We start from the raw sequence: 14,641 nt of genomic DNA, 5'->3' as shown, positions 1-14,641 counted from the left end.
TGAACTCATCAATCCCGGCATTGATGAAAGGTACAATTTATGCCACTTAGGAAGAAGCTCATCAGGCTGAGATCTTTAAGTGTTATGTAACAATGGTCTTCATTTATTGGAAATCAGACTACGGAGTCATTCAACATTGCTGCTATCTGTCGAGATGAGAGTTTGGATGACCCAAGGTCATTTACTACAATATAGCACTATTAATATAAGGCTTTAACATTTTCTTTTGAAGAGAGAATTGTGACATACAGTGAATTCTCTTTCTCAAGTGGTCAGACACATAAAGGAATAGTTCATTGGTAAATGAAAATTGTCATTTACTCTCATGTTGTTCTAAACTCGTATAACTGAATCATGTTCTGGAACATAAAAAAATACTATTAAAAGAAATGTCTCAGTGTTTTGTTTTGGGGTTTTCTTTACCAGCATTCTTCAAAATAGGCTGTCTTATTTTTGCGTTCAGCAGAAGAAAGAAAATCATAACAGGTTTGGAATGATGAGGGTGAGTAAATTATTATTATTTTTTGAACTATCCATTTAACTAGGTAGTACTTGGCTTTTAAAGCACATTTGGCAACGATTAAAGTGAGGTGATGCAAGTCTGAATAACCTACTAGTTGCATTCAGGGCGTTTGAGAGTTTTTTCCCGCAAAGTTGTCGAATAGTTTGCATATTGTCTTCAGAGTATACCTCTCTTAGACATTGTGTAGATGACACGCCTTCTTGTTCTCGAGACGTTCTCCAGATATAAAACCCGAGCAATCGCCTTCAGTCCGTCAGAACATCTGAGATCAAAGAGAGCTGCGCTGTCAATCAAACCCTCACACGAAATAAGTCAATCATCAGAGGAAGGTAAGTTAAAAAAAAAACATTTTTTGTTTTATATTAATCGTATATGTTGGTTCTTAGTTTTAACATTGAGTTTCCACTCAAATGTAAGATACAATTGTGACAGCGAGCAAGGGCTAGCAAGTCAAAAGTGTAATTAGCAGTGGTTTTATAGTTTTAAACACCTAGTTCAAGACCCTCTTAAATAATTCTTTATTATGTCTGAGGTAAAATTGTATCATACACTATTAAAAATGTCAACATCATCATATTTTGCTGCACTGGGAAACCTGTGTAATAGGCTATTGCACAAATAGTTTGTATAATGAAAGATTTAACTGTGTTCTTAAATCAATGGCATAAATTGTTTAATACATTAGCCTATACACTTCTTTGTGTATACTTGCTACTTTTTTAACGAAGTAGCAAAAATGGATAAAGTAACACAAATGTTGTAACTTTTTTTTTTATTAAAATGATATGTAATTAATATAAATACATTTTCTAAAAACAACATCAAGCTCCAGTCATGCCTTGAATTCAAAGAAAGTAATTGTTCAAAACTAGGCTGCATTTACATTTTCAGCACCATGAATCATGTGAACCTCCAAGTTATGTTTATTTTTCACCCCCGAGGATGCCCTCTCATCATTTGGTGTTCATGGTCATTGCTGTGATGTGGATAGTGACAGTCACAGATGCATATCCATACACACCAGACATGGCCATCCCTGAAGAGGACATGACCAAATACTATACTGCGCTACGACAATACATCAAGCTCATCACACGACAAAGGTAAGATAATTAAAAAAAAAAAAAAGTAAATTAATCAATAAAATACAGGAAGCAGGACAATAGCTAGTCTTAAAGTGTTCAGTAAACAAGTTGAAATTAAGTTTACAAAGAAATAAGTTAATTTTATGTTTTTGTTGCTCTGATTGTCCTCTCTCAGGTATGGGAAAAGAAGCAGTCCTGAGCCTGTGTTCTTGGGTCTGCTGATGAGAGACACATCAGAAAGCAGTCCTTAAACAACATATGAGGAAGCAGGCACTGAACGGTTAAAACTACAACATTTTATTAAGATAAAGATTGAATATGATCTTTTTGTGTTATCTGAGCCTTAATTGTTTTAAATAAAAAAATAAGTTTATAAAAAATCAAAATTTTTTTGTCTTAAGTTTTATATAATTTCCTTTCTTTTTCATGTGTCTTCACAGTTTTTTTGCCATCCACCAAGTGATATCAGTGGTGACCAGAGAGTGGCAGTGTGCGGCTTTAAACTTTTGCTATGATACTGTTTTTTTCATACACTTTGTGTTCTGTATTATTTATTATACAGTGTTTGTGAATTAAATGCATTGAAGAAATTAATAATGGTGGTTGTTTATCAATTAAATTGCAGACATGTTTTTAACCTCATAAAAGACTAACAACATTTGGCTACTTTTCAGACCTTAAAAGAAATGTAAGTTTCTAAAATATCTTTTAATATCAACAGAGAACTAAACACTTATTTAAAATACCTTAGGATATATACAATATGATTAAATAAATGCCAGTGACCATGATAATGGATAAAATGTCATCTCTCATATTCACATTTGTATGGTGAAGTTTGTGGGATATCAGCTGTTAGAGTATATATATATATATATATATATATATATATATATATATATATATATATATATATATATATATATAGGCTATTTTTTTTTTTTTTTTTTAACGTGATTAGGCTATATATAACATCCATGGCACATACATGCCTTAAATGTGTTGATGTCTCCCTCTTCTGGACAATAAGATTAAAATAGAGGTCACCAATTGAAGATGTAGGCTACATAGCTTAAAGTGAGATCCTTATTGTAAACTTATTGTAAACAGAATATTTCAGCAGGATGATGGCTATTAAAATGGTAATTGTCCAAACTCCTAGTTCCCTAATAGATTGTTTATAAAGGGAATTCTAAATTTAACATGATTTATGAATGTATGTCATAACATTCAACACTGTTGCATGGTCATACACACCCTGAGCAGGTAATAGGGATGGGAAAATACATAAACGCCTCACATATTTCACAAATGAGTCGCACATGCTATTATATAGTAATCCTACGGAACAGCCTAGAGTCAGTGGGCGTGTCCTTTCGCATCCCGTGCCTCTGATTGGTTATTCCACGCGGGCGTCAACGAGAGGGGCAGGTCCCAGAGTCTTGACTGACATATAGAGCACTAGAGAGGATAAGTGTGTTGTTCTGTCTGCTTGGGAAATTCATGGAGCTTTAAATTTGTCACCGGGACACAGGTCCACCCAGGGGGGTCAGTGAGGTAAGTCTTGAGGACTGTGAATGATTTGGGATTGTAGATGCGGGTGTTTGTGTGAGCAGGGCTCTCTACACGTGGCTGTCTATACAGCTGTCTCACACTGGGGACACTTTTGATTGGAGCGCTAACCAGCTAAATCCAGTTAGCCGTCTAATAATAAACAGCTGATTGCTGCTAGCGCTCCGCGGCTACACTGTTAAAGCTAACTACTGCAGCCAATTCAAGTTATGAATGAAGGAACTGTGAAAACGAACCGACCGAACGAACGCATAATGTTAACTTTATAACGTAGGACAAAACAGGTCAGGTTTGTAAAAGCTGTAGCTCAGCGAGAGCCACGCGCTGCGCGTTTCCCTGAAGTTGAATGGGCCGCACGTGCGCTTGTGTTGCCATCATAAAAATGTAATGCGTAATGTTACGTAGAGTCCAGCGTGACTGGAAACCTTTACAAATGGTAGGTTATATGAACTGGGACAGTATCTGAATAAGACGTGCCACTGCCAGGACAGTTTTCTGTGAGCGAGTTGCCTGTAACAATGAGAGCAGGTCACTGGCCTTTGTGGCGCTATAACCCATTTACAACACACACAGTACAAGTGTAGATCTGAATTACATCTACATTTACGTCTGACTACTTTAGTGGGACCACTTACGTATATATCTAAATCTCAGATAGGCACCAGCAGCCAAGCATGTTTAGCCCTTTAACTGTTTCTCAACCTATTGAACGACCGTAGTTTAGTAGCAGATCAAGAGGGGAAAACACTGAATCATGCACAGCTGTGATTTATTCATTGTCTCATTGATTCATCATAATTACTTCTATTTTCCACCTTCAAGTAAGCCATGCAGTTATGTTTTTGAACATCACATTTGTGACCCTGGACCACAAAAAGTCTTAAGTGTCAATTTTTCGAAATTGAGATTTATACATCATCTGAAAGCTGAATAAATAAGCTTTCCATTGATGTATGGTTTGTTAGGACAATATTTGGCCGAGATGCAACTATATGAATATCTGGAATCTGAGGGTGCAAAAAAATCAAAATATTGAGAAAATCGCCTTTAAAATTGTCCAAATGAAGTTCTTAGCAATGCATGTTACTAATCAAAACTTCATTTTTTATTATATTTACGGTAAGAAATTGACAAAATATCTTCATGGAACATGATCTTTACTTTGATTTTTGGCATAAAATAAAAATAGATAATTTTGACCCATACAATGTATTTTTGGCTATTGCTACAAATCTACCCCAGCGACTTAAGACTGGTTTTGTGGTCCAGGGTCACATTTAAGGAAGAGCAGAAACCAAAAAGCAATACGGAGAAGTCTGAAATGTTAGCTGATATTTTATTTTAGTGACTGAGTTTGTTTGTTTGTTTGTTTATTAATTTATATTGTGTGGGTGCAGTCTTTTTTTTAAAGAAATTAACACTATTATTAATTAGCCTATAATTGTTTTCAGCAAGGATGCATTAAATTGATCACAAGTGGCAGGAAAAAAAAAAAAACGTATCAAGGTTTCCACAAAGTGTTAAACGGTGCACGTTTCAGCTGTAATTGTGGTTAAAAGAAATGTTTAAGCATCAAATCAGCATATTAGAATGATTTCTGAATGGTCACATGAAACTGAAGCCTGGAGTAATGATGCTGAAAATTCAGCTTTGACATCACACAAATCAATTACAATTTAAAATGTATTAAAATACAGAAAATAATTTTAAATTGTAAAATGCAGCACTTAAAATGTATTGTTTCCAAAGTAATACAAATTATAACATTTTTAAAATGTACAGTGCACTCAGAAATACACCTTATATTTATATGTAATATTTAGGTATTCAGGGTTATTTATTAGTTGTTTTAAGCAAAAATTAGACATGAAAATAAGCTCTGTAATGCACCGTTTGTAACTCATTGTGAATTACTGAATAATATTTATTTATAAATAATAGTCATTTTTATTTATTTGTACAGAAGAAAAATTGTCATTGCCTTACTTAAAACTGTAGCTTTGATTTTTAGATGATTGAGCTGTCAGAAGGGTTCTTCACCACCTCTTCTGTTAGTTAATGTATGGCGGTGATTACAGTTATCTAAAAACGGTAACCGTTTAAGCAAAAATGATTTATTTTTATTTTTTGACTTCATGTTGAATGCAAGCTTGTCTTACATGAAACACCTTGGCCTAGTTACATTTTCCCCAACCCTTTGGCCTCAAGCTGTAAGTGCGAACATGCTATTCTACAGCATACTGTGCAACCGTACATTGTGTACAATGATTCATAGCACGCCACACAAGACGGATGGAGTCAGCAGCATGTGATTACTCTGCCTGCACCAGTATACTGTTGGTTGTGCAACAGTGATGGGCTTTAAAATTGGGTTCCTATAATGGTAGCCTTTTTCAAATTAATAATGGTGTTCGACTGAGTGATTGAAACACTATTTGTGACATTGTAGTTTCTTTTGGATTCTTGTGGCTTCATACAAAATTGCCCCCTGCGAAGTGAGACAGGAAGGCTGCTGTCTTTATCTCATAATGACTCCCAATCAGATTAAACTTCCATGCTTATTCTTAATCTGTCGTATACACCTGCCACCACAGTTGTACTATTGTTCTACTTCCTTAACCAGTTAGAGTCTTGAAATGGATATGCATTGTATTGGACTTGCGACGACATGATTTAGTACATTTTGCTCTGTGCTGGAGGTGTTTGTTTGTTTTACTGCATTTATTTGATTGCAAGTACAATTATAAATGTGTTATTTCTGTGAAAACATTTTAATATGACGATTTGGTGCTCAAACATTTTTGCGATGTTGAAAACGGATGTGCTGCTGAATGATTTTGTGGAAACCATTATACATTATTTTTTAAAAGATTCTTCGATGAATAGAAAGTTCAAAAGTACAACATTTATTTGAAATAGAAATCTTTTGTAACAATAACATTCTTAACTTTCACTTTTACTATCAATTTAATACATCCCTGCTGAATTATATGAATATGCTGTATATACTAACCCCTAACTTTTGAATGGTGGTGTATCTGAGTTTGATTTTAGTTCCCAAAAAGATGTTCTGCCTAAGCACATGTTAAAAGAGAAGTGGAAACACCATCCTCTGTGATCATGCGGAAGTGTATTTTATTACTTTCAGAGAAACCTTGCAATCTTTTGTGAGGGTGTGTTTTTTTTTTTTTTTTTTTTTTTTTATAAATAAAGGGAATGTTATTATTGCTTGCATTTAGTTATATGCTCATCTTTTTACATTAAACGCAAGTATTAGTTATTTCAATCAGATGTCAATCTCAGTGTCTGTGTATTGCTGTATATAGGACTCCCATTTGGGCTTTTGCAGTTTTTAGTAATGTTGGAAATTTGACCTCTTACAGGTTTTCTGTCTTCATGAGCTCCAGATGAGAATAGGCTGAGCAGAGGTTCTGTGAACTGCCCTGAAATTAATTTTGCAGGTGAGTTATTACATAAGTATTGTTATATTTTGTATCCTCCTTTCTGTGCTGGATTGACATGCATGAAAATACTCATTTCCTCAAATGATTATGGGTGGTATTATGATATCCAGAGATGCTGAATTAAATGTTGTTGCCATTGGTAAAGTACAACTGAGAGTTTTCTTGTTTCTACACAAAACCTATTGCATGTGCTTCTATATAAACACGCATATTATAGGATTGTGTAGCTGTAATCAGCAATCGACAGAAACGGATCCAGGTTTTGTTTGTAGAATATTTGTTTGCGTGTCTCTGATCATGTGGATGGACTGTTGTGTGTAAAGATGGTCTGTTTGTGGGTAAAGTCCTTTTTCTATTAATTTCACCTCATTCGTAGTTCAAGGCCCTCAGTGATACAAGATTTCAAAGACTACTTAAATGGATGATTCTGATGCACTTAGCTGACACTGCATGGATAAAAATGTCTCTGGCTTGTTTTTATCATTTGACTTTCTCATTCTGTTTTTAATGAAAATGGAAAAGTAGCACAGAATGGAGTGAATAAACATTCTGATGTGGACCTGCTTCTTCCTGTCCCCAGGTGCATGGTTCTCATTGCTATTGAAGACATTTTGTCTTAGCCGTGAACTTGCCCTGCAATATAGGAATAATGACCGTTGCCAATGCCAAGTCTGGCACAGGTAAGCACCTTAGAGCCTCTTACAGGTTTATAGGATGCTTTATAGATCATTAGTGTGCGTGATGTTTTGATATCCAAACATATCACAAACATATAGATGGGACAGTTGGCATGGCTTCAATTATTTTATTTTTATTAGACGAGTGACCAGGTGATGATATTTAACAGAGCTTTGTATGGCAGAAACCTTGTAACTCTTTCTGCAACATTTGCATTTGCAAAAACTGCATATGTGAATAATACTTGAGGAAAGGTGTGCTAGTATTTCTATCATGACAACTCCCTGAAAAATTTAGCATGGTAATGGATATGACAGTGTTAATGTATTTGATCTAGGCGGAGTAGATTTGATACACTGCTGTATTGCTGCTGCTGTTGGTTATTGCTGTTGTTCTAGATTATTGCTGTTGCAAAGCAAGCACATAGACATACTGCTGCTGCTAGAGTGGCATATATACACACTTGTTGCCAAAAATATCGGCACCTTTGGTAAATGATCAAATAAGGCTGTGAAAATGAATCTGTATTGTTGATCCTTTTGATCTTTTATTTAAAAAAAAATTCACAAAAATCTAACATTTCATTGGATAATAAGAATTTAAAATGGGGGGGGGGGAATATCATTTATGAAATGTTTTTCTCAAATACACATTGGACACAATTATTGGCACCCCTAGAAATTCTTATGAGTAAAATATCTCTGAAGTATATTCCCCTTCATATTCACAATTTTGAGCACTTCAGGGTGATTATGAACATGAAATTATCCAGCCATGGCTTCCTGTTTCACAGAAATATAAATAGGAGGGAAAACAAAGCCCAAATTCCCTTAATCATCAATCACAATGAGAAAAAACAAAGAATATATTTCTGATGTGCAGCAAAAGATAATTGAGCTTCACAAATTAGTGAAGTGGCTTTAAGAAAAGAGCTAGAGCAGTGAAAATTCCCATTTCCACCATCAGGACAATAATTAAGAATTTCCAATCAAAATAAAATGTTACGAAACTGCCTGGAAGAGGACGTGTGTCTATATCGTCCTAATGCACGGTGAGAAGGAGAGTTTGAGTGTCTAAAGACTCTCCATGGACCAGAGATGGAGAATTGCAGAAAATAGTTGAGTCTCGGGTCAGAAAACCTTTAAATAAAATTGTCAAACAGCACCTACATCACATGTTGTTTGGGAGGGTTTCAAGAAAAATTATTCTCGCTCATCCAAAAACAATCTCCAGCATATTCCGTTATCAGACACGACTGGAACTTCAAATGGGACTGGCTTCTATGGTCAGATGAAAGTTAAATGAGCTTTTTAGCAGCAAACACTCAAGATGGGTTTGGTGAACACAGGGATAAAAAGTACACCAGGTGTACAATGAAATATACTGCTGTATTTTTGATGATGTGGGCCTATATTTCTGCTGGAGGTCCTGGACATCTTGTTTAGACACATGGCATCATGGATTCTATCAAATACCAACAGATAATAAATCAATAAGTGACTGACTCTGTTAGGAATCTTATAATGGGCCATGTTTGGATCTTCCAACCGTACAATAATCCAAACACAAACCTCAAAAACAACACAAAAATGGGTCACTGAGCACAAAACCAAGCTTCTGCTGGCCATTCCAGTCCTCTGACCTGAACCCTATAGAAAATGAGCGGGTGAACTGAAGAGAAGAAGCACCAACATGGAGCTGGGAATCTAAAGGGTCTGGAGTGATTCTGGATGAAGGAATGGTCTCTGATCTCTTGTCAGGTGTTTTCTAACCTTATCAGGCATCATAGGAGAAAATTTTGAGCTAATAAACTGGCAAATGGAGATTTCAAAAAGTATTGAATAAAAGGGTGCCGTTAATTGTGGCCAATGTGTATTAGAGAAAAACATTTATTTCATAATGATATTTCCCTCAATTTTTAATTATCCAATAAAAAGTTAGATTTTTGTGAATTAAAAAAAAAAAAGATCAAAAGAATCAACAATACAGATTAATTTTCACAGCCGCCTTTGATCATATTTACCAAGGGTGCCGATATTTTTGGCAATGAGTGTGTGTGTGTATATATATACATATATATATACACACACACACACAGTGGGGCAAAAAAGTATTTAGTCAGCCACCAATTGTGCAAGTTCTCCCACTTAAAAAGATGAGAGAGGCCTGTAATTTTCATCATAGGTATACCTCAACTATGAGAGACCAAATGAGAATTTTTTTTAAAGAATTTATTTGCAAATTATGGTGGAAAATAAGTATTTGGTCAATAAAAAAAAATTTCATCTCAATACTTTGTATACCCTTTGTTGGCAATGACAGAGGTCAAACGTTTTCTGTAAGTCTTCACACACTGTTGCTGGTATTTTGGCCCATTCCTCCATGCAGATCTCCTCTAGAGCAGTAATGTTTTGGGGCTGTCGCTGGGAAACACAGACTTTCAACTCCCTCTAAAGATTTTCGATGGGGTTGAGATCTGGAGACTGGCTAGCCACTCCAGGACCTTGAAATGCTTCACGAAGCCACTCCTTCGTTGCCGGGCGGTGTGTTTGGGATCATTGTCATGCTGAAAGACCCAGCCACGTTTCATCTTCAATGCCCTTGCTGATGGAAGGAGGTTTTCACTCAAAATCTCACGATACATGGCCCCATTCATTCTTTCGTTTACACGGATCAGTCGTCCTGGTCCCTTTGCAGAAAAACAGCCCCAAAGCATGATGTTTCCACCCCCATGCTTCACAGTAGGTATGGTGTTCTTTGGATGCAACTCAGCATTCTTTCTCCTCCAAACATGACAAGTTGAGTTTTTACCAAAAAGTTCTATTGGTTTCATCTGATTCTCCCAATCCTCTTCTGGTCTTGATTATCAGTGGTCTTGTATGTCTTCCATTTTCTAATAATTGCTCCCACAGTTGATTTCTTCACACCAAGCTGCTTACCTATTGCAGATTCAGTCTTCCCAGCCTGGTGCAGGTCTACAATTTTGTTTCTGGTGTCCTTTGACAGCTCTTTGGTCTTGGCCATGGTGGAGTTTGGAGTTGGACTGTTTGAGGTTGTGGACAGGTGTCTTTTATACTGATAACGAGTTCAAACAGATGCCATTAATACAGGTAACGAGTGGAGGACAGAGGAGCCTCTTAAAGAAGAAGTTACAGGTCTGTGAGAGCCAGAAATCTTGCTTGTTTGTAGGTGACCAAATACTTATTTTACCGAGGAATTTACCAATTAATCCTTTAAAAATTTTGATTTTCTGGATTTTTTTTCTCATTTTGTCTCTCATCGTTGAGGTATACCTATGATGAAAATTACAGGCCTCTCTCATCTTTTTAAGTGGAAGAACTTGCACAATTGGTGGCTGACTAAATACTTTTTTGCCCCACTATATATATATATATATACACTGTATATAAAATATACATACACTGAACAAAATTATGAACACAACACTTTTGTTTTTGTCCCCATTTTTCATGAGCTTAACTCAAAGATCTAAGACTTTTTCTATGTACACAAGGCCTATTTCTCTCAAATATTGTTCATAAATCTGTGTTAGTGAGCACTTCTCCTTTGCTGAGATACTCCATCCACCTCACAGGTTTAGACGGCATGATTATTGCACAGGTGTGCCTTAGGCTTAGTCACAATAAAAGGCCGCTCTAAAATGTGCAGTTTTATCACACAGCACAATGCCACAGATGTTGCAAGTTTTGAGGGGGCGTGCAATTGACCTATCGGTAAGCCCCGCCCCCCTTAATTACTGTTGCTCCCTCGGACAAACAAACGGAGTTGCTAACTGTCTTACAATGACAGCTGCGGTGTAAAAACCTTGTCCCACAATGTTTTTGCACAATTTTGGACACCGAAGGCCACCAAATGGGAATTAAATATTCCATGGAGGGATTTATAAAATCTTTAAAAATAAATACGGTGGGTAACTCGAAGCGAGGGTTTACAGATCACAATGCAAGCGGGAGAAGTCTCATATTACGGTCGGTCATCATGATCATGGATGACAACATGCAGGATCAACACTGTTCATGTATCGCAGGGTACAATTAAATTAATGTACATTTAACCAGTTTAATATGGAGAGGTACTGAAATGTAGACCTTCGTTTATGTGTTTTTGACCAAGACGCGAGAAGAGTCCGCTAGGGTTGTGCCGATAGACGATAGTATCATGTATCGACGATAGTCAGCGATATTGACGATAGCAGATGTCTTTGTCGATAGTCAAGACGATATTAGGCTCATTCTCCTATTACTGTATAAAACTATTATTATTAGGCGGCCTATTATTATTATTATTATTATTATTATTATTATTGGGCTATTATTATCAAATTGCCCCGCTATTTCACCTCAGCGCCACAAATGAGGATTAGGCTTCTCCTCCTCATTGGAAATGTTTTAAAAATGGACTCTAAAACTAAGCCCACATCAAAATGGAACTACAGGGTGATAAACCTTAATTTACAAATTGGGCTATGTCAAGAGTGCAAAAAGAGACATCTTTTAGACATATTCTTGAACAGCTATGAGCTATGAATGAACATGTACCAGCAGCATTTCAGTTTTGTCTTTTTCTTTACAGCACATTAACAAAAAAACAATGATGCTTATTCTTCATCATCGTTATTATAAAAAAAAAAATGCAGTTAATAAGTTATCAGTCTAAAACAGGGCTCTTCATGGGGCGCGCGGTCCGGAGCGCTGTATGACTGATGTATCCGTTTAATTTAACTTTACTCCAAAAATATGAACTTACCTGAAAATACTTTTATCTTTAACGTGTTCGTTTATGTCCAATATTTAGTGTTAAACTGTTGGTCTTCTCACTGCAATCTCACAGGCTGGCAATATGAAAAAATGACCATATAGCCCAACACTAATGGGGGCAAAAACAAAAGTGTTGCATTTATTATTTTCAGTGGTGTGTGTGTGTGTGACCTGATCCAGCAAAATGAGTCACAGTGACCAGAATTTCACAATTGAGGTTTTGGTATCAATGGAAAGAGGAGACCATAAGCTTTAAAATGATATCCTAGCCAAAGTCCAAATACCTTGAATGGTTTTAAAGATATACCATTTGAATTATAGTTGTCTGCCCTCTTTTTCCAATTGAAAACCTGAGAAAATCGCTTTTAAAAGTAATTTTGCCCGGTTTTGTTGATATCTTTCAAAATCCATTGCATTTAAAGGGATAAACTATTTGTTTTACAGCTTAATTTGACCAAAGACATTTGTATATGTGCATCTCAATAAATTAGAATGTCGTGGAAAAGTTCATTTATTTCATTAAATGAATTCAATGCACACAGACTGAAGTAGTTTAAGTCTTTGGTTCTTTTAATTGTGATTTTTTTTTTTGGCTCACTTTTGACACAAACCCACCAATTCACTATCTCAACAAATTAGAATATGGTGATATGCCAATCAGCTAATCAACTCAAAACACCTGCAAAGGTTTCCTGAGCCTTCAAAATGGTCAAAAAGACAATCATTGACACCCTTCACAAGGAGGGTAAAGAAGCTGGCTGTTCACAGAGTGCTGTATCCAAGCATGTTAACAAAGTTGAGTGGAAGCAAAAGGTGTGGAAGAAAAACATGCACAACCAACCGAGAGAACCACGGCCTTATGAGGATTGTCAAGCAAAATCAATTCAAGAATTTGGGTGAACTTCACAAGGAATGGACTGAGGCTGGGGTCAAGGCATCAAGAGCCACCACACACAGACGTGTCAAGGAATTTGGCTACAGTTGTCGTATTCCTCTTGTTAAGCCACTCCTGAACCACAGACAACATCAGAGGTGTCTTACCTGGGCTAAGGAGAAGAAGAACTGGACTGTTGCCCAGTGGTCCAAAGTCCTCTTTTCAGATGAGAGCAAGTTTTGTATTTCATTTGGAAACCAAGGTCCTAGAGTCTGGAGGAAGGGTGGAGAAGCTCATAGCCCAAGTTGCTTGAAGTCCAGTGTTAAGTTTCCACAGTCTGTGATGATTTGGGGTGCAATGTCATCTGCTGGTGTTGGTCCATTGTGTTTTTTGAAAACCAAAGTCACTGCAGCCGTTTACCAAGAAATTTTGGAGCACTTCATGCTTCCTTCTGCTGACCAGCTTTTTAAAGATGCTGATTTCATTTTCCAGCAGGATTAGGCACCTGCCCACACTGCCAAAACCAGCAAAAGTTGGTTAAATGACCATGGTGTTGGTGTGCTTGACTGGGCAGCAAACTCACCAGACCTGAACCCCATAGAGAATCTATGAGGTATTGTCAAGAGGAAAATGAGAAACAAGAAACCAGAAAATCAAGATGATCTGAAGGCCACTGTCAAAGAAACCTTGGCTTCCATATCACCTCAGCAGTGCCACAAACCGATCCACGACATTCTAATTTATTGAGATGCAACTGTGTGTATATATAAATGCTATTAAACCAGGCTGAAGCTCAAATTATTTTAAAGTATTTATTTGAATAAATATTTTAAAAGGCACTTTTACAAAGATTTACTAAAATCAGAAAGATTGAACAGAGGTGCTACCTTTTTTTTTTTTTTTTTTTTTTTTTTGCTTGAGAGAGTGGGTATATCTGTGTGTGTGTGTCTGCATCCTTGAGTGTCACCTTGCGCTTACACGCAGTCACAGAGAGAAAGCATGTGAGAGAGTGGTTGAGTGAGAGAGTGAATGAGTTTAACGCTTTGGCGACTTTGCTCTCTTTTGACAGCGACATTTCTCAAATTAATAAACAGAACTACACACAGTATACTACACTATACTACACAGTATTGAACTATCTTTCTGAGGAGATCTGCTAGCTTGTTTACACAGAGCGCTGCTAGTCTGACAGGAGGATGGCTGGACCAATCGCATGCCGGTCTGTCGAAACGGGGCTTCCCATTGACAAATGATCAGCGTTTATGTCACTGTTTGTGTACATTTTCTAAGTTTTTTTTTTTTTATTGGGTTTATATAATGTTTAACTCCATATTTGGAGAGCAGCGATCGTGACATTTCAGGGGATACCCGGAATATAGGGACATGCTCAAAAGTGACGAATTCCAGCGAATTTAGTAAAACTTTAAGTCCACTTTAATAGTCATTTAAATACCTTTACTCAATTATCTGGACTATGAAACTTTGGGAGATTATTTTAGAATGTCTGTTCTTTGAAAATAGCTAAAAAAAAAAAAAAACTTTTTTTTTTTTTCATTGTTTTTCCACATTATGGAATCTTAAAGTGGAACGTTGCGACTTCCGACTCATTTCGCCAGAACGGGTCATATATAAAATAATAGCCCATAGCATATCTAGGCAATACAGGT

The 14,641-nt window shown here is 36.5% G+C and overlaps 1 protein-coding gene across 2 annotated transcripts in view; it reads left to right on the top strand.

The window, feature by feature from the left end:
* The first annotated feature begins 3,041 nt into the window (after positions 1-3,041).
* The window catches only part of pals2a (protein associated with LIN7 2, MAGUK p55 family member a), a 33,949-nt gene continuing 22,349 nt past the window's right edge, over positions 3,042-14,641 (top strand). The window contains exons 1-3 of one of the 2 annotated variants that reach the window (XM_058747351.1): positions 3,042-3,165; positions 6,564-6,641; positions 7,225-7,324. In XM_058747351.1, the coding sequence (XP_058603334.1) occupies positions 7,294-7,324 (31 nt within the window). In that variant the 5' untranslated portion in view covers positions 3,042-3,165; positions 6,564-6,641; positions 7,225-7,293. The remainder of the gene's footprint in view (positions 3,166-6,563; positions 6,642-7,224; positions 7,325-14,641) is intronic. The other variant, XM_058747353.1, reaches the window with a different exon arrangement.

Source organism: Onychostoma macrolepis, chromosome 16 (assembly GCF_012432095.1).
Source record: "Onychostoma macrolepis isolate SWU-2019 chromosome 16, ASM1243209v1, whole genome shotgun sequence".
NCBI lineage: Eukaryota > Metazoa > Chordata > Actinopteri > Cypriniformes > Cyprinidae > Onychostoma > Onychostoma macrolepis.
Note: the sequence above shows the minus strand (reverse complement) of the source record. Positions and strands in the feature narration are given on the sequence as shown.